At 45.2% G+C, this 24,078-nt stretch overlaps 1 protein-coding gene across 10 annotated transcripts in view; it reads left to right on the forward strand.

Moving 5' to 3' along the window:
* SHROOM1 (shroom family member 1) overlaps nucleotides 1-24,078 on the forward strand; it is a 40,307-nt gene that overhangs the window by 10,420 nt on the left and 5,809 nt on the right. For 6 of the 10 annotated variants that reach the window (XM_074604256.1, XM_074604262.1, XM_074604258.1 and 3 more), the window contains 2 exons: nucleotides 17,323-20,232; nucleotides 21,440-21,510. In XM_074604256.1, coding sequence (XP_074460357.1) covers nucleotides 17,428-20,232; nucleotides 21,440-21,510 — 2,876 coding nt within the window. In that variant the 5' untranslated portion in view covers nucleotides 17,323-17,427. Of the gene's footprint in view, nucleotides 1-5,773; nucleotides 5,904-16,943; nucleotides 20,233-21,439; nucleotides 21,511-24,078 lie in introns of those variants that run through there. The other 4 variants (XM_074604265.1, XM_074604266.1, XM_074604261.1 and 1 more) reach the window with 3 other exon arrangements.

Below are 24,078 nucleotides of genomic sequence, written 5' to 3' on the forward strand. Positions count from 1 at the left end.
TTTAAAGGAAGAGTTTTGCCATTGATTTGGGTGGAATCAGTATCAGACTCAAAGCAGATCTCTGCTAAGCCTGTTTGCTGGGTACAGGTTTGTGCCGCGGGTACCGCACCCCCGAGGGTGCACCCTCTGCCAGTGGCTCAGGGGAGCACAGGTCAGAGGGACAAGCCCTAATTAACGCTTTTTGCAGTTCTTGCCCAGACTGTTGGATGTGGAAGGAAGCTCGGCAGAGCACTGACACCGCGAGCATGAAGTGACTGGGGATGAATTTCTGCGTTAGAGCACGAGCTGCTGGGACGTGGCTGCCCTGCCCCGCTCCCCTCCTCTCCCACGGCGTCAGCTTGACGTTCACCCAGTTCCTCGGTGAGCTCTTTCAGCTCAATAAACCAGCAGAAAACCAAACACACACCCTGAACAGCTCCTGCCGGGTTAGCGAACCGAATCGACTCGGCAGAGCCCACAAACGCTGGGGCTGCAGTAAGGCCAGCGTGGGGATGGAGGAAGAAGTGGGCAGAGGAGGACAAAGGCAAATCTCGCCCCTTTCGGCAGCAGTTGGGATTCTGCTGCATTTCCATTTTAATGGCTTGAGTGGATTCCGCTCTGAGGCCCAGGGATGGCTGGGAATCTGCGAGCCACACAAAATGAAGTTCAGCTGGTTTGAGAAACTATGTTAAACAGTAAAATTAAACCCACTCACCTGGGCTGGTGCAGCCCCTTGGTTCAGATGCTCAAATGTCCCCGTGTTGTGTGGTACAGCATATGCTATTCTCTGAAGATTTTTCTGTGGGTTCAAAGAGCTCAGGCACTGGTGGTGCAGCATTTAAATGTGCTTACAGCGTGGTTTCAGCTGGGAACTGTGTTCAGCTAAATATTGTTTTCTTTTTCTAATGAGGCTTTCAAATATGGTATGATTTGACCTCACGTCTGTAGGTGAGAACATTAAGTATTTTACCAGGGACAAATCCTGTAACCCTACTCAGTCAAAACTCCCAGGGAAGATGTACGTGAGTGAGAGCGTGGCTATGCTGTTGGGGGGCAGTGCCAATTTTAGGTAATTCTTGGCAGCCGTGCGTTCCCCAGCACGTGGCTGGCGGCTTCTGCTCCGCGCTGCAGCAGAAACCCGGGCTCCTCGCAGCTGCTTCCATTGCTGTGAACTGGGAAACCAGCCTTAAACGGAGCGCGAGCAAAGGAAGGTTCTGTAGGTTGCTTTGGCTGCGGAACATTTCGTATCCCATCAGGGACTGAAGGAACACGGGGACCTGTCTCTGATCCAGGGTACATCTGCATGACTTAGAACAATAGCACTGGCTTTGTGTTACCTTTCTTCTATACACTATTACTAAACAATTTACTAAATCATAGGAAATGCTAAAAAAATACTGGTTGTGTTTGCTGTAATGTTATGCAGAAGGATTAACTCCTGTAGGAGTTACTAGATTCTAGTGAAAAAGTAATGAATATAATCTATAATAGCCCTGTTGGAGTCCTGCCCTGCGAGCTGGTTTGGTTACTAGGTAGGGCAGCCACATCCGTGAAGTCTGGGATTGATGAGTTCTCTCAGGGATATTATTCTATTAGGCTGCTGTTACTTGGATGATTTTGGTGGGTAAACCCCAGGATTTTTATTTTTACTTTGCATCTGTGCCGCCGTTGACCTAGTTTTCGAAGCCAATAACCCCGAGCAGCCATCTGTATCCCAGCTGATGCCAAGTAATGAAAATAACATTGAAAGGTAATAGCCCAGTGGGCGATTGGAGGTTTTTATGGGTAGCATTTGCTGTTTGTGTTGCTTCCCCTGTCGGATTTCACTTCCCGACACCTCGTACCAAAGGCTAGGAAGGCAGATGTGCAGGGAGTAGCACTGTGGGGCCGGGAGGCTCCGATCAGCCCACGGCTCTCTACCTGCGTGAGGCGGGTGAGGAATCCCAGGGTCGCTGTGGTTTTACTTCATCCTGCTGCATTAAGGGGCTCACCAGAGACTAATTGGATGTATGTGGGGCTGTATGAAAAAAGACTGTCACAGCCACGAGAAATTATTTTAATATTGCGTGCTTATCTGATACCTCTACAGTTTGTCAGCACTTTTGTGATGTCGGTACTGTGCAATTAGGATGAAATGAGCAGTGACGGAATGTGAGGTGCCGATGAATGGTGAGCAGACGTCTCCCCTGGTTGTTGTTGATCGCTGGTGTTTTCTGTGTTTTATCCAGACTTATTGGTCCTTGCCCTCAGGAGCTGCACACAAGTGCAGAACACATCCTGGTGGTGTGCAGATTAAGCAGAAGATCTGGAAAATAACATTAAGAGGCAAGTTTTGGCCCGTAAACCTAATTTTCTACTTCCAAGCAGTTTTGTGCAGTGGCTGTGGCAGTGTTCAGAAATGACAGGCAACCACTGACATCTTTATCATGAGCATTGTGAGATTTTACGCATCTCTGAAAGCATTAGTTGTAAAAATTCAAGGGATTCCCTGAAAGTCTTAACTCTCCATTAAGAAATCCACTGTATATATCAATATTTCTGGCTGTGAAGAAGAGTTTGAAAACATAATGTAAATGCACTCTAAACGTTTAGGAACCCAAGGACAGATAAAACGAACCTCAGCTCTGTTGTTTTTACAAAATCCTTTGATTGTTTTTACTCTTGGTTCTGTTTATTATTGTTACCATGGAAGTTTACAGGTAACAAACCTAAGCGTGCATTTTCATGACTTGTAGATCTCCTGAGAATACTTTGGTTATGTCCTAGTGGTGATGAATGATGGCTGGTGTGCTTGTGCTGACCTGAGAGGAGGTTTTCTGCCTTGGGTCTATCGTATTCTCTGATTTTGATGCATTGTAGTGCTTTTTAATTGCCAAGAGCAGCTGTAAATTCTCTCATCCGGGGTCTCTCCATCCCATCCCATTCAGTCGTTATTAGTCATTAAACATAATACCGCATTTAAGTCGGGGCAGGGCTGTGGTTACCCTGTCTCTCAGGAGTGTGTTGTTCTGGCCGTCCCTCCTGCGCGGCTGTGCCGACGGGTGACTCCAATCCCAGCACGGAGCAAAGGGCAGTTACTCAGCCCAAAGCTACAGCGCTTCATGCAAAGGCAGTGGGAAGGTTTAATTGTTAATTCTTGTAAAACAGGGATTTGCTGTGACAGCCGGGGCCCTGAAGGAGCTCTAGCCCTGCTCCCCGTTAGCTCTGCCCAGGGTTTGGGGTTTCAGCAGCCGAGGGGGGCTGCGCTGCCCTCCCCCATCGTAACCAGCCTCAGAACAACTTGCCATTGTGAGATACAAATCATTAGAGCTGTGGACCATATATAATATTTAATAACTTCTTTACAAGGCAACTGGTTTATAATTTAGGAGGAACATTTGGAGGCATGTGATTTATATCTGAAATAATTTTATAACCAGTGAATGCTATTATTGTATGTATAGTACTGTGCATTATTGCGAGTTTCTAGTAAAACTTATTATTGCAAGTTACTAGTAAAACTTCGGCTGGTTTAGAGCTCTGGATTATGTGATACTGTGCTGACAGGGCCCTTTTCCCGAGGCTTTGCGCTGTTTTGCAGAGTTTCAGGTGATTGCTCCGAGCTGTTGCTGACACTCTCTGTCCTGCAGAGCTTTCGGCACCTTCACCTTAGGGGGGAACTTGTGTTTGATTCTGAGAGTCTCACGGTTTTTAATGGATTTATCCTGACAGCAGCGTGGCAAGTTGTTTATCCCCCATTTACATAAAAGAGACACTTCGTTTAGGAACACTTCAACTTCCATGTCTGTTCAGTTCTTGTTCAGAGTGGGCAGGAGTCACAGGTGGGGTGCTGTGCTGTGTCCGGAAAAGTCTGGACACTGTCATACCTCGATGTGCTCAAATATCTTAAAAAAAATCTCATTGTAATCTAAGGGCCAAAGCTTACAAAGATCTGTGGCAAATCTCGGTGCTAACCTGAACTCTCCAACGTTCGCAGCCTCTCTGCCGAATTCAGGTGTCCCCTGTGCCCGGAGAGGCAGCAGTTGGTGCATTAACCCTCCAAGACCCAAGGCCTCGGGTGGAAGAATGACGACTTCGGCTTTCTATATTTATTTTTTTGTTGTTGTGGTATGTTTGAACCTTTACTATTCATGTAGAGCTAAGATCAGATTTCTGTCTGCAGCACTTTAACAAATTGGTAATCTCTGAAATACCTGCGCAAAATTTACAGTTACAAAAGAAATGCACGAAGCCCCCTGCACAGACGAGGCACGACCGGCGTCACCAGCTCTGTCCCCAAGGAGAGCTTTGCTCGTGGCCTGGCAGGAGGACTTGCTCAGGTTTGTCTTTTTCCTGCCAAGCTGGCATCACGCAGGGCAAGATTATTTTTTTCTTCTCATGTCTTGGACCATTGGAAACAGTCCCCTCGCCTCCCATTGGAGAACACTTGACGCGATCAGATACCAAGTCACTGCTTTGTGAAAACAGTATTTAATGCAGTGACTAAACACGGAGTTAGTTACTGAGTAACTTCCCAGGAGCCCTTCTATACTCCGGGAGGTACTGATCACATCATGTGCTGCTGGGGGAAAAAAAATTATGCTTAGGGATGGCCTGTTTGTGTACAGGATTTTGAGGAGGAGCCCGGATGGTTGCTCTCGGCGGAGGCTACTGTATTCCCCTCCTGCACAGGAGATGCAGAATTTAGATGTTCCCAACGAAATGATCCCTGTCCCCTCCTATTTCTGCTGTGCAGTAAAGCAGGGATGGATTCTGAAGCCTCTGCGGTGTCTTCAGCAGAATCTGTGTCCCACTGGAGAGCTGTCTGCTCCTTGCCACCATGTAAAGATTGAACGTAGCCACAGGCGAGCGGATTCTTTTTGTAGGAAATGTTGAAGGAGTCCCTGGTTTTCCTTTGAGAGACGACACCTAAGAACAAATCAGAGAGCTGTTGCTTGCATGGCATTATCCAGTTGGCAGCTTAGTTTGAGGAAAAAAATAGTGGCATAAAATCGGCTTATTTTTTAAGCCCAGCTGGAAACGAGCAGGAATTCATCTCGCCAGATAAGGATGTTATAAAATGTTCAGGCTCCATCGCATATATTTGGAGGCAGGAAAGAATTTATTGCACAGGCTTGAGTTGATTCAGAGTTGCACAAAATAGATGAAAGCCTCAATCTGTGTGCCTTCTGTGCTGTTTTATGAACAAAACATTAAAAAAACAAACAAACAAGAAAAAAACCGAAAAAACCTGCAGCATACAAAACATAGCTTCAGTGTTTCCTTGAACTGTATTAACTTTTATTGTGCAACCCTCTTCCTCTCCCCTTTTGGAAGTAGTACCTAATTTTTTAAGAAAATAAAATCATTGGATTAAATCTACCTGCTTTCAGTTGGATTTAATTAGCTTTTGTCTGGCAGCGTGTCTCAGCTGCCCCAGAGCAGGGGCTCTTCCCCGTGCGGTGTGACCCGGGCTGGGGACAGGGGAGGACGAGGTGTGGGGGAGCTGAGGGATGCTCCTCTGGTGATACCACCCAGGGGGCTGCACGGGAGGGGGTGCGTTGGTCCCGGGGGGCGAGGGCCTCTCCTGCTCTCTCCGCTGTGGCCTCGGCATCATCTTCATGGAATTTTTCAGTTGTGCCCACGCGGGAGTCGTGGCTGCTGCCCAACAGCTGGGCAGAAAAAGCGCCATCGTTAATGATTGACTGGTGAGATAATGAAATAGCCGAGCCTGCTGTTTGCTTTTCTTCCTTTTCCACTGCCACTGTAACACTGCGCACGGCGGAATGGCATGAACCAAAGGGCAGCCTCCAGTGTGAGACGGAGGAGCTGCCTGTGACAGTCACTCGTGCAGCTTTGGTGCTCGTGCCCTGCGTGGAGCCGCCCGCTGCCTCTGAGACGTCCCGGTGGCGGGGCCAGGTGGGATCAGGGAAATCTCTGACACGGTACGAGTCGCATTTGAAAACACTTCAGATTCTGATGTTTGCGATTTCTTTTCCGCTGACTTTCAGATAATTTCTACAGACGTAGCTGGAATGTGGACCCAAAGCATTAGCTTTGGTTTTCTAAAGAGAAAATTGGAGGTAGAAAATCTGAGCTAGCTGTATTTACTGTGAATGTGCATCCAGATCTCTAGAGGTAACTAAACTAAATGTCGTCTCAGAGTGGTACATATATTCTAGATGTCTGTATCTGGTATATATTGGCTCTCTGTAATTCAACAGTTGCTGTGATGCCTATGTGTATATTTGCTTCATGCAAGAAAAGAATGAAAATAACATTCTGGTTACTCTGTGTTGTATCTAGTTTGCTGTAAATCTGGTAGGAACAGTGATTCTGCTGATCCGTGGTCTAAGTAACTGCGCCTTCATCTCTGGATAAGTGCCTGTGTTTGGGGAGGGAGAGCGATTTAGCGAAACCCCGAGGGCGGACCTTTGAGGGCCCCAGTGGCTGTGTCTGTGCTGTGCTCTGGATGATCGCACTCGTCTCTCCTTACACACAGCTTTTCCCTCATTGAGACGGTGGCACTTGAGCGTGTCCCAGAGCCGCTGGAGGATGCCACACAGGTCCTCAGACCTCACAGGGTTTAATGCAGAGTTTGTGCGATGCTGCATGGTCTGAGTGCTTCCAGGTGTGCCTGTGGGCATCCTGGCAGCAGTTTCCAAGTGCTTTGCAAGGTCTGCACGGAACAGGAGGCGCAGAGTGTGTGCTCTGCTGCTGGTCACACGCGGTGACGATGATTAGAGACGTATCGCAAGCGCACGCCCAGACCCAGGCATGAGCTGGTGGAGGTGCGGGAGAAGATGGTGTTACGTTGGAAAACAGTGTGGAAGTGTCCTGTTTTCTATGGATCCTGTCTCCCCACCAAGGGCTGACTCAGCTGTCAAGTTTCTTCCAGAGCATCTGCTGCCAAAGTCCATCTGCTCCATCCGGAGGCACCCTTCTGTGACAGTCTGCAGGAAAACAGGGGAAGGAGCAGGATATATCTTGGAAAATATTAAAACCACGCTTTGAAATGTTTAACCTGGGGTTGAAAGCAGCCTTAGGCATATGTAATTGCACAAGGCAGCCTGAACTTCTGGGCTTATCCCCTCTGTCTCTGCGTGTGCAAGATGACATTTTTCATAGGGAAATGCGTGAATGTAACCAAGGAAGTGGAACAACAGCAGAACTTAATTTACAGCAGAGAATTTATCTTTGAAATGATAACATTATTAGTGTGTTATAATGTGTAAAGGACCGATCTCACACCTGTTGTGCGCACGGACAGTCCGGTGTGCCACGTCTGGCGTGACCGTCATTCTAATACAAGCGCAGGAGCTCTGCTCTACCTTTGGGTGTGCAGATTATGTATTTTTTTTCTTTTTATTCAGAATAAATAAAATGTAGATCCATATTAAATAGATGAGGTAAGAGGTCTGGCAGTTAGACGTTTTTACAGAAAAAATAGTTACCTTCATAGAAATGCACGTCATGATCCTTCGGCACAGGCAGTGTTTAAGTGGCGAGGCAGATGGTGAAACGCAGGTTATAGGTGACCAATTTGGGGACTCAAAGAGGAAGTTCCTGGAGAACAGAGTAAATGTAGAAAGCCGTGTCTGAAAAATCTCACACTTCTCTGTTTGGATAGGTACTAACTGCTATGAAGTGTTACAGACAGGGAATCGCGTGGTCTCTTGTTTATATGCCAGGCAGGCGATCCTCTAAATGAAACTCCGCTTCTCAGTGGAATTACTCGCCTGTCGTCAGAGGTGCGGTAACTGCCCTGGTGCCAGCTGCCTTGTTAAAGTCTCGCTGGTTATTGCTCCAGGTACTGCCTTTTCCCAGAATTATATAAATTTATGCTTTCCCCAGTCTTTTTCCTCCAGCATCCCCTATCAGTGTTGCAGCGTGTCTGAATACTGTTTGCAGACCAGGTGCTTCGTTTCTGCCTGTGATTCTGAGCAACTTGCACCCTGCCATTAAACTCTACTAACATAACTAATAGATATTTCCAGATTATTTTTAATTTACACGCTTTCTCATTGTTTGTTATGGAAACCAGTAAGATTAAGAATAAATGCTTATGAATTTTGCCTAAATGAAAGATATGGGAAAATACTCAAATGCAATACTTGCCAAAGGAATGGACCAGCGTAGTATAATGTGTCTTTTATATATTTGGTGTTTTTCTCTTATTCCAGTGGAATGTTCTGTAGTAACTGGATATTACATTACTGTCTCCCTCAGCCTGAAGGCAGGCACGATTATGTTTAACATCTGGATGAGTTAGACTGAAAACAGACATCCTCTGGAAGGGAATAGTTTCTGCTTCGTATGTCAAAATAAAAAAGTTAAAGGGCTAATGGCTCTTTTAATACCAAATAAATTAATATTAATTCATAATCCTTAATCTGTATATAAGAAAATGGAAGTGCTAATATTGTTTGCTAATTACATTTTAGACTGGCAATGTGCTATGAAAGGGTAGAAAAGTTATATGCTTTATTGAGGGGAGTAAGTTATTAAAAAAGTTAATTCGTAGTTAGGAGAAGCGCTGGGGAGGCCAGAGTGGTGGGTGCTGTTCCAGTGTAGGACTCTCAAACGGTTTTATGGTAAAGCAAATAATCCTGCTGGTATTGGCGGTGTGTGGTTAAAGTTTAAGATATACTCTGAGGTACAAGGAGATCATTTTGTTAGATGAAGTTCTGTTGCCACATCTCTGCCTTCGTTCTCTCTTTGTCTGTTTTTCTCACGTGCTCAGTCTCCTCCTCCCCTGCGCTCAGTGTTACGAGGTTTTCCAATTAGCACAAGCTGATTGCTGTGCTCCCCTGCTCTCTGGGTGAGGAGCCAGCCTGGCTGTGCCATCCCTCTGCTCTGGGAAGATCTGGTAGGATTCTCCGTCCAACATTGTACGTGTGGGTAATCCCTAGGTGGGAATGACTGTGGGGATATGGTGAAGGGAGCATGAGTGTTTCCGTTTCCTTCAAGAAGTTCATAGCACACAGTCTAAAGCTTGCCAAGTTCAGCAGAAGGCTTCTCATTACATTTAAGGGGCAGAGAATGAATTGTTTAATCCATCTTTATTATGTCTAAAAGCAATAATCTAAATATAAATACACATATATATATTTATATAGATCAATAATATATATAATCCCACTTGATGAAGTGTGAGCTGAACACTTGCCCCTTGCCCGGCCCGGTGCCTCTGGATCCACCTGGTCTAAAGCTGGAGCAGCAGCAGCGATGTTTCTCATGGCAGTTTTGTCTGTGGAAAACATAATTACAGCACAGGGAAACTGGAGTCTGCAGGGGTTTTTTTCTGTGTGGGCCTCTTGGGCTGTGATGACTGAGCCATCCATTAAGCTTCTGAGAACAGTTTTATATTATAACAGAAGAAAGCATATCTAGCTGCCAGAAAACCACTATTCTTCAGAAGATAAGATGACTTTATGGCATTTCCCAGCCAGCCAGCTCTCACTCATGACTTTGGGTGAGAGCTAGCTCTCTCAGAGCTCTAAGAAAGCCCAGGAAAGGCAAATTCTGATCCATATAGTGCTGTGACTACATTTGGTTTGGGATGCGGGGCAGTTGCTGGAGCTGTCTGATTTTTCTAATTACAAGCTGCTAATAACAGACATATTTTTAAAACTCTGTCTTGCATAGAGTGACGACAGACTCTTACTGTTAGTTATTCTGGACCCAAACCATACATCAGTTGGAGATGTTGAACTGGATTTCACCTGTTTAGAGGCCGGTTTCTTCTCTTGTGGGCTTGGCTTGGCGCCTGTGCTGTGGGAAGCTCGGTGCAGTCAGTAGTAGGTCAGGGGGACTAGGAGAATTTTATTTTTCTCTGGTGTTTCTTGGACGGCTTTGCTGGCGAGCTGTCAGTAAGGTGGAAATGAGAAAACATCTTCTGAGACGGCTCTGCCCACTGATGGGTGCGCTTATGTTGCGGCTTACCCTGTTCCTGGAAATCAAATCTCTTTTTTCTTGCTATGTTAAAATACGGTGGTTTATCCATCAAGGAGAAAGCAGTTCTCTGGCTGTGTCCTCCTCTGTCTGAGATTCCTCGTCTATTTGAGATTCCTTGCCTCGCTATGTGTACTGAATCGAGTGTGTGTGTGGGGGAAGTGGAAAGTAGTTTTCTGCCCTTAAAGAGTCGCTTTTTTTCCTAAACTTGTTGGGAGAGGAAGGAGACTAATGAAGGCTTTTTACTTTGAATTTTCTTATGTGTTTTCTAGGACATTGGATAATGTAAGCTAATTCTAAAGGCATATGTATGAAAAAATCAACAGTGTCATTAGGTTTTTTCTCTTTCTGAAATTTTGAGTTCTTCAGAGTCTGTAATTCTTTAATTCTCTTGAATATTTTTGAGTCTGTTCTTGTAGCCTGTAAAAGCAGCATGGATAGTGAATTTACAGCATCGAATGAACTTGATTAGATTTAAAAAAGAAAGAAGGGAAATTGTGATGAAATAAGAAGGGATGAAATGGAAGTGACTGTAAAGAAACGCGTACGTTTAGGATGAAGCTGTGATTTCTGGAAAAGCATTTTTTGAGAAGTGCTTTCAGAAGTAGAAACAAGAAATAAGTGTTTGGTGTTTAGTAGATTAGGGAGTAAGGACGATGGGGAAGCCAAGAGAAATTTTTGAGGCTGAATGAGGAAAGTCAGGGAATTCAAGGACAATGGAGAAGTATGTGGCGGGTGAGTGCCCTAATTAAAAGGTCAGACTCTGTTGGGTGCTCAGAAAAGGTCTCTCACAGGGCTGTGAAGAATTGCCAAACCTGATCTTCCTCATTAAATCCTTGGCCAGAGATCGGACCATGGTTCTCGGGTCCCAAAGCATTTTATTTGGGCCTCAGCTTTTCACCAGCCAAGTATGTGTGTTATTGAAATGCCAAACGTTCATGTCCAGCAGTGAGATGTCATCGCTGCGTGGGAAGTGACTCCAGGGAAGGTGGAGGATGGACCAGTTCTGCCATTGTGGCTCAAGCAAAGCTCCCACGCTAGCCAGGAGGAATCTCTTCCTTCTGTAGAGAGCTCGGCAGAGCTGGGTAAGGAAGTTCAGGAAGATTTATCTCCCCCTCTCTTGTGTCCATCCATCCTGCCCCACGTCATGTCCTCTCCCCCCCCCCCAAAAAGGGGGATAGTGGGATGCAGTATTATTATTTTCATCCTCCTCTAAATTATTCAAGACACTTTCATAGCTCCAGAAAGCCTTAAGTCTGTCTATGGTGTTTACATTCCTCAAACTATGGTGAAATTTATTCCTGTGCACACAAGGCATAAACCTCATCTAAATCCCGTTTAGGCTCTGTTTTGAGAACGTCTGACACTTTGACTTTCCCTGGCTCTCAGTAGCCGGGTAAGGTTCCCACTGGGCCTGTGTAAACCAAACTTGAAAGTGTGTCCTTGGGTTTTGATGTATGATGTCCTTGGCAACTGCTAGCTACCTGCATGGTAGTTCTGGAAATTGCAGGAAATGAGAAATCTGCTTTTTAAGAGTCTCAGAAATCTTTGCAAGAAAAATACAGATTAGCAGAATGTGTGTTTTCCAGTCATCTAAAGGGGACGTCATCTGATATGCTTGCCTTCCTGTTTGAAACCTAAAGCTGAAAGTCCTAGGGGACAAAATTCTTGATTATAGGCTAGAAAAAATAATAAAGGGAATGTATCTCTTTAAAAGAGAGAAATGGTGACTTTCAGAGGTGCTGGGTACAAAGATGATGAGACAGCGACACTTTCCTGGATGTGGTATCCTTCCATTTCTTTCACCCTTTCAACAGTCCTGTGAAAGTGCTGGAATTTGAAGACTTCAGACATTTGTCTGGAATTTCTGGATATTTCACAGTCTGGTCAAAGGAGCAGCTCTTATTTCCAGCCATCTCATGTCTCAGAGGCACAGTCACCAAGAATGCATCCGTGTTGTGCATGCATGTAGATTTCTGTCCAGGAAGACCTGGATGGAGATCTGGGAACCTGTGCTAGATCATCAACCGATGACCTACTGAAGGTGTCTGTGATACCAGAGACTTGGTACTTGCCTTCACCAGATTTTCAGACTCTCCAGGCTTCCCTAGGGCAGCCAGGAAGATTGTCTGCTAAAGCAAGAGTCTCGCAGATGGTACTTTGGTAGCCATTAGATCTCATGGTCTGTGAAGCAGATGGGTCAGGTGCTGCAGACTGTGCAACTGATCGGAATCTGAAGAATTTCGGCTAATATTTACATCGGGTGTTTAACCTTTGATAAGAAACAGGTCATTCACAAACACGTACATGACATAATATTGGTAGGTTGGTCACAGTGTTTGCTTTGCATCAGACACTTACCGTTCCTGTTGCTTGGAGAACAGTTGCATATTGTAGTTTGATATGGATTAATAGCTGTGCTTTCCCCCTTTATTTCCATGGAGCCATGTTTGGTTTTTTTTTTAAAAGGACGGTTTTAATAGAAATAGATCTCTGAAGTTTTCCACATGCCAGCATGTTAGCAGGGTGTTGCCTCTTTCTCCAGAGCGTTTTGGAGGAGAAATCCTGTTTGGTTTTCCAAAGTTACAATTCCTCACCCATAAGAACCAACAGCCCGGTCTCAAAAGAAGGTTTGAACTCTGCTTGTATTTATTGTGGAAAATGCTCATTCTTGCTTCTCTGATGGAAAGATTGTGTTGGTAAACTTTAATGGAACTGCACAAGTATGCAAACATACTGCATGGCTGTGTTGAGCACCAGGGGCTGTTCTTCCTGGGTTGTTGAGGGTAAATGAGAGGCTTAATGAAGAAAATACCTGTGTTTCGGATGGGTGACACTTTGGGCAAGCATTGTGTATAACTGCAGGTGAGTTATGGATTAATTAGCAGCACCTAATATAATCTAAATGACGTCAAACAAGAACAAACTGTAAGTAGAAGAAAGCTTACCCTTAAAAGACAGGTAACTTGTTAATTGGCCGCCGTCTGAGTCACTGATTTCTCTCTGTACAGAGTTAATTTGCCAGAGACATGAGGCTTTGACCTACTGAGTTGGTTGCAAGGAATTCAAGATTGTGCAATATAAACCACCTTTCCCTAGAATGAAGAGGTTGAGGTGGCGACTGGTATTTTAACAGCAGTCAGCGTGGGGCTGGAGACATCAGCAGGGCTTGAACCTGCACTGGTCGCTCGGGGACTGTATTTGATAATGTTTGGGTAAACACAGAATTCCAATGCACAGCACTGGTACCTGAGCTGAGAAAACATACAGTGTGGGCAGCGACAACGTGGATTTCCTGGCGCTGCCTTGCCACTACTAATTTTTTTTTTTTTGCATTATTATGGTGAAAACTTGTAACAAATCTTGTTTTTTGAGACATAAGACATCTTTATCCTAGCCCAGAGACAGCACAGCCCCTTGTACACAGTGTGTCATCTGGGTCTTGTTCTCCCTCAGCTGTCAGCCTGCTGGGAAGCATTAGCCACGTCCCAATCCCTACGGAGACCCTGTTTCTCTTCCACACTTTTTTTCATCTAATCTCTCTTGTTTGTCAGATCTATAAAGCAGAGAGTGTGTGCTTTATGTTTGCAATAGGCTTTGCATAGAGGGCTGTGCTCTGTGTAGGGTTTTCTGGGTAGTATTGGAGTACATATGATAAATAAGTGAGTGGAAGTCAAGTTAGCCTTTTTTTTTTTTTTAAAAAAAAAAAAAAACCCAAACCAAAAAAACCCCAAAAACCACCACCAACCAACCAACCAAAAACCTTTGGATCTTAATAGGTTGTTAGTGGATTTATTTCCTCCTTAAGCACGAAGCAACACACCGTTAATATACTTCCCTTTATCTTCTGGTGTTCTTGGTTCTGATGTACTTCTAATTTAACGTTTTTCTTTTTTTGCTTTCAGAGGTTTACAATGAAAATATTGCGAGCTTGTCTGGAATGTGCACGTTGTGTTGCAGCCTTGCCAGGGCATTTCTAAGACCCAGAGACAATGTAGTCCGTGAGGGTGCTCTACCACCTACCAGCTGAGTAGAACAGTAACACCATTGTTACTGTCAGTTGAGTTTTAAGTACATTAATGTTTTTCTTTGCCATGTGACAGAGAAAGCAGTTTTCACATAGTTCTTTAAACACATTGAGACCAACGATTCTGCTTCCAGCGTTTAGGAGACATCTTCCCCCAAAGAAACATGTTAGATTTTCCTTAACATGTGTTTCATTACTGTATCGTTTCATTACATTTTAGCAGAGGCTTCTGGAGAAGAGTGTATTGCTGTTCTTGAGGATATTACTGCAGTTCTTATCGTTTTTCTGTCACTTCAAGGATGAGAATTTGCAAACTTGGTCTTAAGCAAAACAGATACGCAAAATGCAAGCTCACGGCAAGAGTGGGACCAGAGGGCACCCAGTGAGGCAGGGGGAAAGTCCTCTTGCTTGTCTGGCACTTCTCCATGGAGCAGAAGGAAAGGCTCAGGTCACTTCAGACGGGCTACGGGAGAGACTGTGCAAGAGGAGCAGACGGAGGAGGGAATGTCCTACAAGCTGCAGTGTCCTCCTGCAAATGGGGATTCAGTGCTTGCTGCTGCTGTTCTCAAGTCAGGTGTTTTTACCTCGGTATTCTAAGATATTGAAATTATATTTCCTATTATTTCTTTTTTATTTTATCATAAAAACCTGAGACAAAAGACCTTGATTATGTTGCTGACCTCACTGTAAATCATGAATAGGTAGCTTGAAATAATAGGGGAAAAGACATCTTGGGAACCGCTGGTAAAGGAAACCAAGAGGGTACTCTCATTGATATACATAAACCAAAGTACAACTGTTATTTAAATTCTACACATAGCTGGGAGAAGTTAGAGCCAAATTCTCGTCGTAAATCAGGGTGGCTCCATTAACTTCAGTGGAACGGTGCCAGCACATCCCAGACAAAGACTTGGCTCGGTCTATTAATAGCAACAGTCGAGTAGTTGAGCTGCTTGGAGAAGTTCCACTGGAACAAAATTTTGATTAAAAAAAAATGGAGATAAGAATGACAGAGGAATCTGCCTTCTGGTTCTCTCATGGAATGTGGCTCCCACGGGGTTCGGTCCTGTGCGCCTCCCAGCACCTCCAGATACCACCGGCTCAGCAAGACCCTGTGCTCACTGCGGTGCTCCCGGTTCTCCGGTGCAGTCCGTTCGTTTAGGTACCGCCATGGTGGTGTGACAGCAGCTGTGGTGCGATCTGATCCTGCATTTAGTGTCAGTGCGGTCATCCCCTCCACTGCTTCTCTTTCTGTGCAGCTTCAGAAAATCCAAGGTTTTCCTTTCAGCGGGTATCTAAGGTTTTTATTTCTTTAAATTCTTCAACACACTGTGGTGAAAAGGGTGGGGAATGTCGTCATCAGCTGTTGATGCTTCATGTTTCCTGTGTGACCCTGTTATTCAGGGATTAGACAATTAAATTCACAGCTGCATTTTAGATCATCTGTAAAGAGAGAGAGAACTTCTCCAGGCGTCCTTGAGTCAGTTTCTTACTGAAACATCCAAAAAAGCCCAGCAGAAGTTCCCACTGTGCAGTGTTATGCTGTTTTAATTTCCCAGAATCTAGTTAATTTATTTACTGTGTCCCACCAGTCCAAGTTCCCTTTATAGATTAACTTGTGTATTTTGGCTCCTGTCCACCTCTTCCTTTGGCTCAAAGTGAATGATACCAGGACTGTCTTTCAAACAAGGCAGGAATGTGAAGTTTTTTGATTAAACAGCAACATCATCCCTGAAACCTCTCTCTCTGCCAGACCTATGAGGCCCCGCCGCAGAAGTGGGGTACTGGGAATGACAGATGAAAGGTCTGGCGAGTTCAGCCTCTTTGAAGAAAAGAGACATGTAATATTCTGGTAGGACTTGGAACAGTTTACATCTCCTCGGAAGGTGTGTCATGTGGAGCAGTTTGCCACCAAAGGTTTTCAAGACTATTGGCTTTATTTTAATAACTAATCAGCCTTTAGAACTCATTTAAATGCAAATTACTAAATCAGGTCTGTGGCTAGTACCTGCCTGCCTTGCCAGGTCCAGGCTGTTGTTAGGGGCTCATACTGGCTGTGAGCGTGGCAGAGGGGTTTGCAGTGGCAGAGGCGGTTGAGGGGGTCGCGCTGGTAGAGTTGTGACCGTCTCCTGCATGTCTTCTGTTGGCCTATTGAGCGGGCTGCCGGTAGGGATCTCACTTGTTAAAGTAAACCTGCATGCGCCATGTATAACAATCAGAGTAAATGTCAAATGCTGCTAATAAACACAGGCTGTTTTCTAGACTTTACAGAAGTTGTGTCTTTGTTGTACGTGAACACTAAGATGGTATTTTTCTAGTACGTTTGGTGTGTTTGCAGGGGAGTTCCTAGCATCAGCCATAAAAATATTTGGCTGTCTCTTAAAATCTGTGATTTGCTACTGGCTGCAGAATCTCTCATCGAGATACTCTGTCGATCTCTCATCAGGGCACTTTCTATAAGCCTCTGGGAAAGGTTTTTGAAAATATGTATTTTTGAGCATGGATGGAAATGGCACGGAAACTCACTTAAACAACAAACCATTTCCATCACGTTCATCAAATAAAGTGTGATTTGGTTCTTGCTTCTCTGAGAAACAATGGAAGCCTTTAAGGAGAGGGGAGAAGCCTGATAAGATTGATTATAATAATGATGTCTTCATATTTGATAATTCTTTGGGGTTAATCTGTGCATTGCTTGTTCGGTACAGTTATCCACAGGGCACTGACGTGTCTGACTCACTGTCCATGTGTTCATATTTCTGCGTGAGATTTTCTGGAAGGAAATGTGGGGTTTGGGCACACTTTGTGTACTGTCACTGCAGTCGTGCAGTTGCAAACCCCCATGCTGTTTGGGTCAGGGCCGCATCCATCCGAATGAGAGCTAGATGAGAGCCAGGCACTGGCCCATGGTTATGCGCATTTTTGGAAGCACAACTCTTAAGTCACTTTGAAACTTCAACCACCAGGTGCATGTTGTATTTAAGCGCCTCCAGGAGGAGGCAGCATCTGAGCTGGGAGTTTCAACCTCTCAGGTTTATTTCTAGGCAGATTCAGAAACTAGTTTTGATTCTGGCCCTTGATATTTTGCAGTTGTAATGAGAGGGCATCTTCTAATTGTATGTATAGTCTTTTAGATTTAATGAAGATCTAGAGAACTCTTGTTATTAAAGACTCAGTTGCTCTGTGATAGAGGAAATGATCATTCCAAGGTTCTGATAATTGGCTGAAGCCAGAAATTTACTTCTAGCTGCTCTAAATACTATTTTCAAGTTCTTATCTCGAGCATGTGTGTGGTGCTCGTTGTCTGATCTTCTCAGGTGCCATCAGAATCCTCCCACTGAGTTTTTTTTCACGTTTCTCTTTTTTTTTTTTTTTTTTTTTAGGATCCTCTAGATATTATTGGAATGTGACTACAGAGAAAAATGCACTTTTCTAACAACTTGTTTGTGGACATTTAATCAGACTTTGATTTCTGGAAATGCTACAACATGGCTTCTTCAGGGAATGAGATAGCACAATGGACTCACAGGCAAGGTGGCAGGATTGGAGAGCTGGTGGAGCCCATCATCTCGCCTGAAAACGGTAATCATCTTTCGCCGGTGAAGTCGATGGGCGGTGTAGACCATCTCCTGCACCTGCCTGGGAGAGCAGACTCTGCTTATAGCTCTTTCTCAGGGGGATCAAATGTTCCAGAGTATCCCACCCCTTTGTGCTATGGTGAAAACTGCTGTTTGCCTCCAGAGCAGGTATCGTACATGGACTCAGAATACGTAAGAGGTATTTATAATCCCAGTGCAGCAAACTCTGACCTCAGGTGCCTGCACCTGTACAAGGCACCAGACCTGAGCATCCATAGTAACTCTCACAGCTCCAGCCTCGCTGAACGCTGTGGAAGCACTCCTACCCGAGGGACGTCGAATCAGGGACCGCTGCCTCTGGCTGCACCCCCACCTTCTCCTCCCACCAGACTCGATAGCTATAAAGTCACTAGACACCTTGAAAACTCAAGAGGGAGACACAACTCTGGCAGTCACAGTGAGCGTAGTGTGCAGCCAGGTCCTGGCATGCAGGACAGTCAGCCAGCGGACAGGGATGTACCATGGAGGCAACATAGGGATGAGATGACTGAGCAAGATATAGTGGCTGCTCGGAGAAAGACTCTGGAAAACAAGGGTCTGTCTTCTTCTGATTCTACAAATGAGGTATTTATATCAAAAATTCAGGGGTTAAAGACGGAGGAAAATGGAGAGTGGAGCCCTTCCCAACAACTTATAAAGAGAAACAATCCACACGTTTTTAGCAGGCCTTCTTCATTCATTTTTCAAGAATATTTAAAGACTGACTCTTTGGCAAATGTCCCTAAAATACTTTCTGCTTATAATTCAGTTCCTGCCTACAAAATTCCTGAAGAGATGAGCTCCAAGTCCTGTCGCCCAGTGCATACCAGCCCCAGCACAGTTAATGATACACAAGAAGACGAACAGCATCCCTGCAGCATACGTAAGCCAGCTTTCAGAGACGCAGATCTGGAAAGCGTGGTGCCGGAGCCCAGCCACCGAAAAGGATCCTTGCCCTGCGCTCAGTGCCCAATCCCTGCTGAGGTGTGTTCAGACTTGGATCAAGATGTGTTTGAGGACAGTTGTGATATAAAATATATGGACAATGTTCTTCTAATTAAAAACGCTTCCAGGAAGCTGACCAGTTGTACAGATGAAAATCAGTGCTGTGACTCTGAAGGAAAAATTGGGAGCGATGTTAAGGAACCGCTCCATAATCAGCAAGCCAAAATGCAGCGATCGTCACTGTCCTGCAGCCGCGGCACCACAGAAGCAGAGCACCCTCGCTGTGAGGGGTCAGATCAGGGAAACAAGCAATGCTATGACAATACTAACCAAATGTCTTATTTCAGACCAAAGGAAGATTCCACGTCGTGGTTTTTACATGAAGTCAAGAAAGAAAAACAGGCTACCAACAGCAGCGCTGACCTTAGTGTGCGTCTGGAACAAGAGGAACCTCCTGTTCCTTATCAGAAACGCCAACCTGAATTTCAAAAACAGCTCTTAAGACAGCTTCAGGATGATCCTGCTGGTGAACAAATAACCAGGCAGACGACTCCCATGCTTTACTATCTTTCTGGAGGGAAAACAACCAACATCCTCCACCACAACAAGCTCACCCGGTGTCAGGAGGACTCGAGGAGTTCACCAAAGGCATTTCCAGTAAGCAGCTACTCTGCTTCAGCGCGGTGTCTAGAGATCCAAAGGGAAAGCAGTCAGCTTCAAAGGACCAGCCACCACCTTCCATACAGTGCTGACGATCTCCTGCTTGAGACTGAAGATCTCATTCTTGGGAGTCCTGCTTCATCCGTGGAGGAGAGTTTCAAGAATGACTATAGAGAGAAACTTAAAGTGGCTCAGAAAAAGGTTCTGAGAGAAACTTCCTTTAAAAGAAAAGACTTACAGATGAGTTTGCCCGTTAGACTGAGACAGAAACCCTCTAAAAGGCCTTCAATTGAACACCTTAGGTCTTTCTCTTTATCCAGTGCAAGTGAGGATGCCAATCCTGTTCCTTGTTCCCCTTCTCACCTAGAATCCCTGGAAAGTTTCAATAGAGATGAAGAAATCAAGAGGCCACAAACAGGTCGAATAGGGGGAAGGAAAAGGGTAACCAAAGAGCAAAAGAAACTGTGTTACTCTGAACCTGAGAAACTCGATCAGCTGGCAGATAAGGAAGTATCATGGAATCAAGTCGGGGATGAAATCACTGAGCAAGATACAGTGGCAGCTAGGAAAAAGACTCTGGAGAACAGAGGGAGGGCACTTTCCAGTTCAAGTATCTCCAGGACAGAGCTGAAACAAATCCAGCATACTGCACTTATGGAATACATGGAGCGAAAGATTAATCAAAGGCCAGGTAGTTCCCAGCACCTCCCACTGCATAAGCCACCCCTGCAGAAGAGGCTGTCGCATCCCAAATGGCCTCCCGGCAAGGTTTCCAATCCAAACGGGAGCAGGAAGGTGCAGAACACTGAGGTTTTCTGCCAAGTTATCTCTAAAGAAAAATCATCAGATGTTTCTCCTCCTTTGGCTTTTGCTCCCCCCCCGAGCGTGAGCAGTGGGGGCGATCCCAGCCCTGCTGCTGGAGCAGCCGCCTCTGAGCACGACCCGTCTCCTAGCGCAGCAGACGGGAGCTGCAGCAGCAAGTGTGCCTCAGCCGAAAGCCTCCCGCAGGCGGGCGATCCCGCATTGGGGAGAGCTCGCGAGGGGTCAAAATCGACTCCTCCTTCCACACAGGTAAGAAAGATGCGAAGTGAGTGATTAGTGTTTGAGTCCAAGTTACGACTATCTACCTGTTTTAGAGAACTGTGGGACTATACCCATGGAAAACTGCTGAACATCACAAATTAGGGATTAAGACTTGATTTATTATTAATTATCTTTTTAGCGTGCAATAGAGAGATGATGGATGTGGAGGAGAAGCCACGTTTGCTCAATCCAGAGGAAATGCTGTGTAGCTGTTGGAAAGCAAAACGCATGCTCTGCTTTCCAGTGTGCCGGAGAAATAATACAGGGGGATTTGGGGAGAAGTGCTACCAATTTTAACACATTAAATACTTATGGTTAATAGCGACCATTCATTATTCTTGAAAGTATTTTGTAAGAAAGTGTTGCAGCCAAACGAGGCATTCTTTAATGTGAAAAGTGATAGGAGAACTGCATACGGATGGGAACTTCACGGCAGCCGCCTGAGAAGGGTGCGTGGGCTGGGCGAGTTCCCTGTTACCGCTCAGCAGGGCACGGGGACGGGCAGGAAGGAAGAGGAGCGTCTGCTTCAAGGGACACGCTGTGCGAGTGCCGGGGGCTCCGCTCGAGGGTGGGCCAACACCGGGCGCCAGAGGGTCCCCTGCGGAGCCGCTGAGGGGTGTGCGCGGGGTCTGGCACGCGGGAGATGCATTTGCAGAGAACACGTGCTGTACGCAGGATGCTCGCATTTCAGCAGCGACTGTTGTTAACTACAGCAACTTCATTACAGCACTATCCCAGAAAAGGTTGCTAGAGAGAGATTTTTATAAATGACCAACCTTTTTGGCCCCTGAATTTGAAGGACAGCAGCTGTCAATATTGTTGTTAAGAAGAATAAAGAAGATGAAAGGGTCAGAAAACAAATAATCTAATATGCTATTAAAATTACCCAACTGAAGAGGCTGACAGACTTCCAGCCATGCTGCCTACTTTCTGAATGGTAAGAGTCAGTGAGAGTATCTGTTGTGTTGCCAGCTGTTCTTTGGTTTTCTGGGACAAAGAGACGGACGTTACCTAGGAAGAGTGTAATAGCAACTTCATTAATAAAAAGAGATAGATAAACTCAAAAATAAAAACCTTGGTGTAGCTACTCGGAGATCTACTGTTGACTTCTGTTTTGGGGGATAACAAACAGGGGAGTAGAATGAAACCTAGCCTGAAAATGCTGGTTGTCCCAGTGTGCTGTTTTCATTTCCAGGAGCCTTACGGAAGCAGCGGTGGTGAGGCGGCACCGGCTCGGCATTGTGAGAGCTGTCTCGGCTCCCCCAGGTAAGGCTGCGCCCAGGGTAGAGCCTGTGTCTGAGATGTGTGATCTCCAGCGGCAGCCACGTCCGTCTGCGTCTGTCCTTGTGTCTCGGGATCCTTTGCCCAGACGGGAATACTCATCCACTACGCTATTTTTTTTTTTTTTTTTTTTTCATTTTGGGACAGTCTTTAAAATAATTTCTAGGGTGTGGAGCAAAAGTGGAAATGCAGAGTGAACCTGAGCCGCTCTCCCCGCGGCAGCTGTGCTCCTTCACATCTCTGAGATCGCAGCTCCCTCATCTGAGCTCTGGCAAAAACGGCATCTGCAACAGCTCGGATGTCCCCAGTCTCGAAAAATACACCTGCTCGCAGAGTGGTGTGATAGGGGCTTTTGGTGTGTTTTTCTTTTAAAGGAAAAAACATACTGTGCCATTTACGCATAGCTAACAAGGAAGTTTGTACGTTAACTCTCCATATTTGTTTTTCTTCTTTGAGGAGCATCAGGGGAGAAAAAGATCTGAACTTTGTCTCGCCAAGGCGGTGACGCTGACACTTGTATAGTAATAAAATTCCCACTGCTTCAGTCATGCAAAAAGCTCCCAGTGGTTTCTGGAGGCTTGATTATATTAGGAAAAAAAATATGTATTTATACTAAGCTTTTGAAGTTTTTCCTCAGATTTCCTGGTTTAGCTAAGAGGTTTAGCGGGTCAGCATGAGTGTCACTGGAAGTTCTGGACAGAACAGTAACATCAGAAACATATTTGATCATAGCTCTGTAATATATTCTAAGTAATGAAAAGATGAGAAATCCAGAACTGGTTTCATTAGTAATTAATTTAGATGATAATCTTTGGGAAATAGCTGTAAGTACAGGTTTCATTCTGTTACAGCTGTATCTCATTTTTCTCTGCTTTCCTCCACCAGAAAGTGCTGTTGAGCTGTGGCTCAACAACTAGACTGGGCGTGTTTGCAGTGTTAATTACTCAAATAAAAGTTCCAGCTGGGACCAGCAGGAAGAGCAAGCTGTGATCGTTACCTACCCCGATGGTGTCTGGGGGTTAGTGAAAAAAATCCTTGAGGACATTCTTATGCATATTTTGCATCCATCTGATTGCACAATACAATTTAGAGGTAGTTTCCACTGATATTACCCATTTTCCGTGGTAACTGCTGCAGATGGCTGGTTTAGCCCACAAGCTGGTCCTACCCGCTGCCGTTGCAATGGGGCCTGAGAATGAGTAAGAATAAGGCCCAGCCATGTTTGTGGTGATTTTCTTGGGTGTCTTTGTGGCTCTTCTTTTCATTGTCAATCACTCCACAAACACTTATCAATCCATGATCGCAATATTGTATCATCATCACATTGATTTATATGTCACAGTACAGCATCGCATTGTGATGTGGTGGTGTTTGCAGGGGGTATTTCTAGCACGTTTTTGATGGAAAGGCTTTTCCAGTGTTAATGGCATCACTAAATCATCAGAACTAGGTAGTTCAAGTTAAGCTCAAATGAGTTTTTTATTTTTAATTGCAGTGAAAATGTGCACATAATAGATATCTCTAAGTGACATTGTTGGTCATTATCTAGTACGAACTATGATTAAATTTCCCTTTGTCAAGCTGACTTCATTTTTTGATGAGAAGCTAAAATGACTGCGTTAAAGCTGCAGAGTAGAGCTGGAAGAAGGGAAACTGTGAGAGACGATGAAATAGCAAGACTTTCCTTGCTGAGCCACAGCGCCCCTCGGTTTGGCCACATGAGAAGCTTGTGCCGGGTGAGCCCCGCTGGGCTGTGGACCGTCCGCACTCTGCATCCACGTCTGCCTCGGGAAACCTGCCCAGACAAGCAACGGCTGGAGATAGTGTGTGGCTCGTGGCGTTAAATATAATAGTCCAAGCATGTGGAAGCTCTCCTAGCACAACAGTCTGCTGGTATTTTCTTGAATCTAGAAACTATTCTCTGTGTGCGTGTGTGTCTATCTCCACTGGGGGAGCAGCAGTCTTCGCTGTTAGGCACTAACTCTCTTCATGGCTCTCCACTGCCCCGGTCTCTGTCAGGGAAAGAAAATTCCTACCTTCATGTATGGCTTAGGAAAGACACCATCCATAGAGATGGGCTTAACGAGTACCTTTAGGGGCAGGAAGGAGCGATTGCTGCCGTCGCCTTTATATGCGACCTTAGAGAAAAAGCCAGGCAACGGTGGACAGAACCTGTCTGCCTGTTTTGAGGGAGAAAATTTTTGCTTTGCGCCTACAACTTTGAAGCTTGTATGTAAAGTTAACGTAGTTAAATCGGGCCTTATAGATGTTCCTTCCATCTAATCCCTCTAGCTTTCCTCTCTACTGTCCCCTCATAATCCTTTTAGGTTATGAAAAATTCTGCTAGAGGAAGAAATAGGTTTAATATAATAGTATTTAAATACACAGATGCACTGGCTGTTTTCACAAGCAGTTCCATGGATGTATATGTGCACGTCAGTGATTGCAGAAGATGGTCTACGTGTGCTCCAGTCATCTTGTGTTCAACAGTGCCCCTATATCCTTGCAAGTTCCGGTCCAAAGTGTATTTTTAAATTACATACATCTACTTAT

This window comes from Larus michahellis, chromosome 11 (genome assembly GCF_964199755.1).
Source record: "Larus michahellis chromosome 11, bLarMic1.1, whole genome shotgun sequence".
Lineage (NCBI taxonomy): Eukaryota > Metazoa > Chordata > Aves > Charadriiformes > Laridae > Larus > Larus michahellis.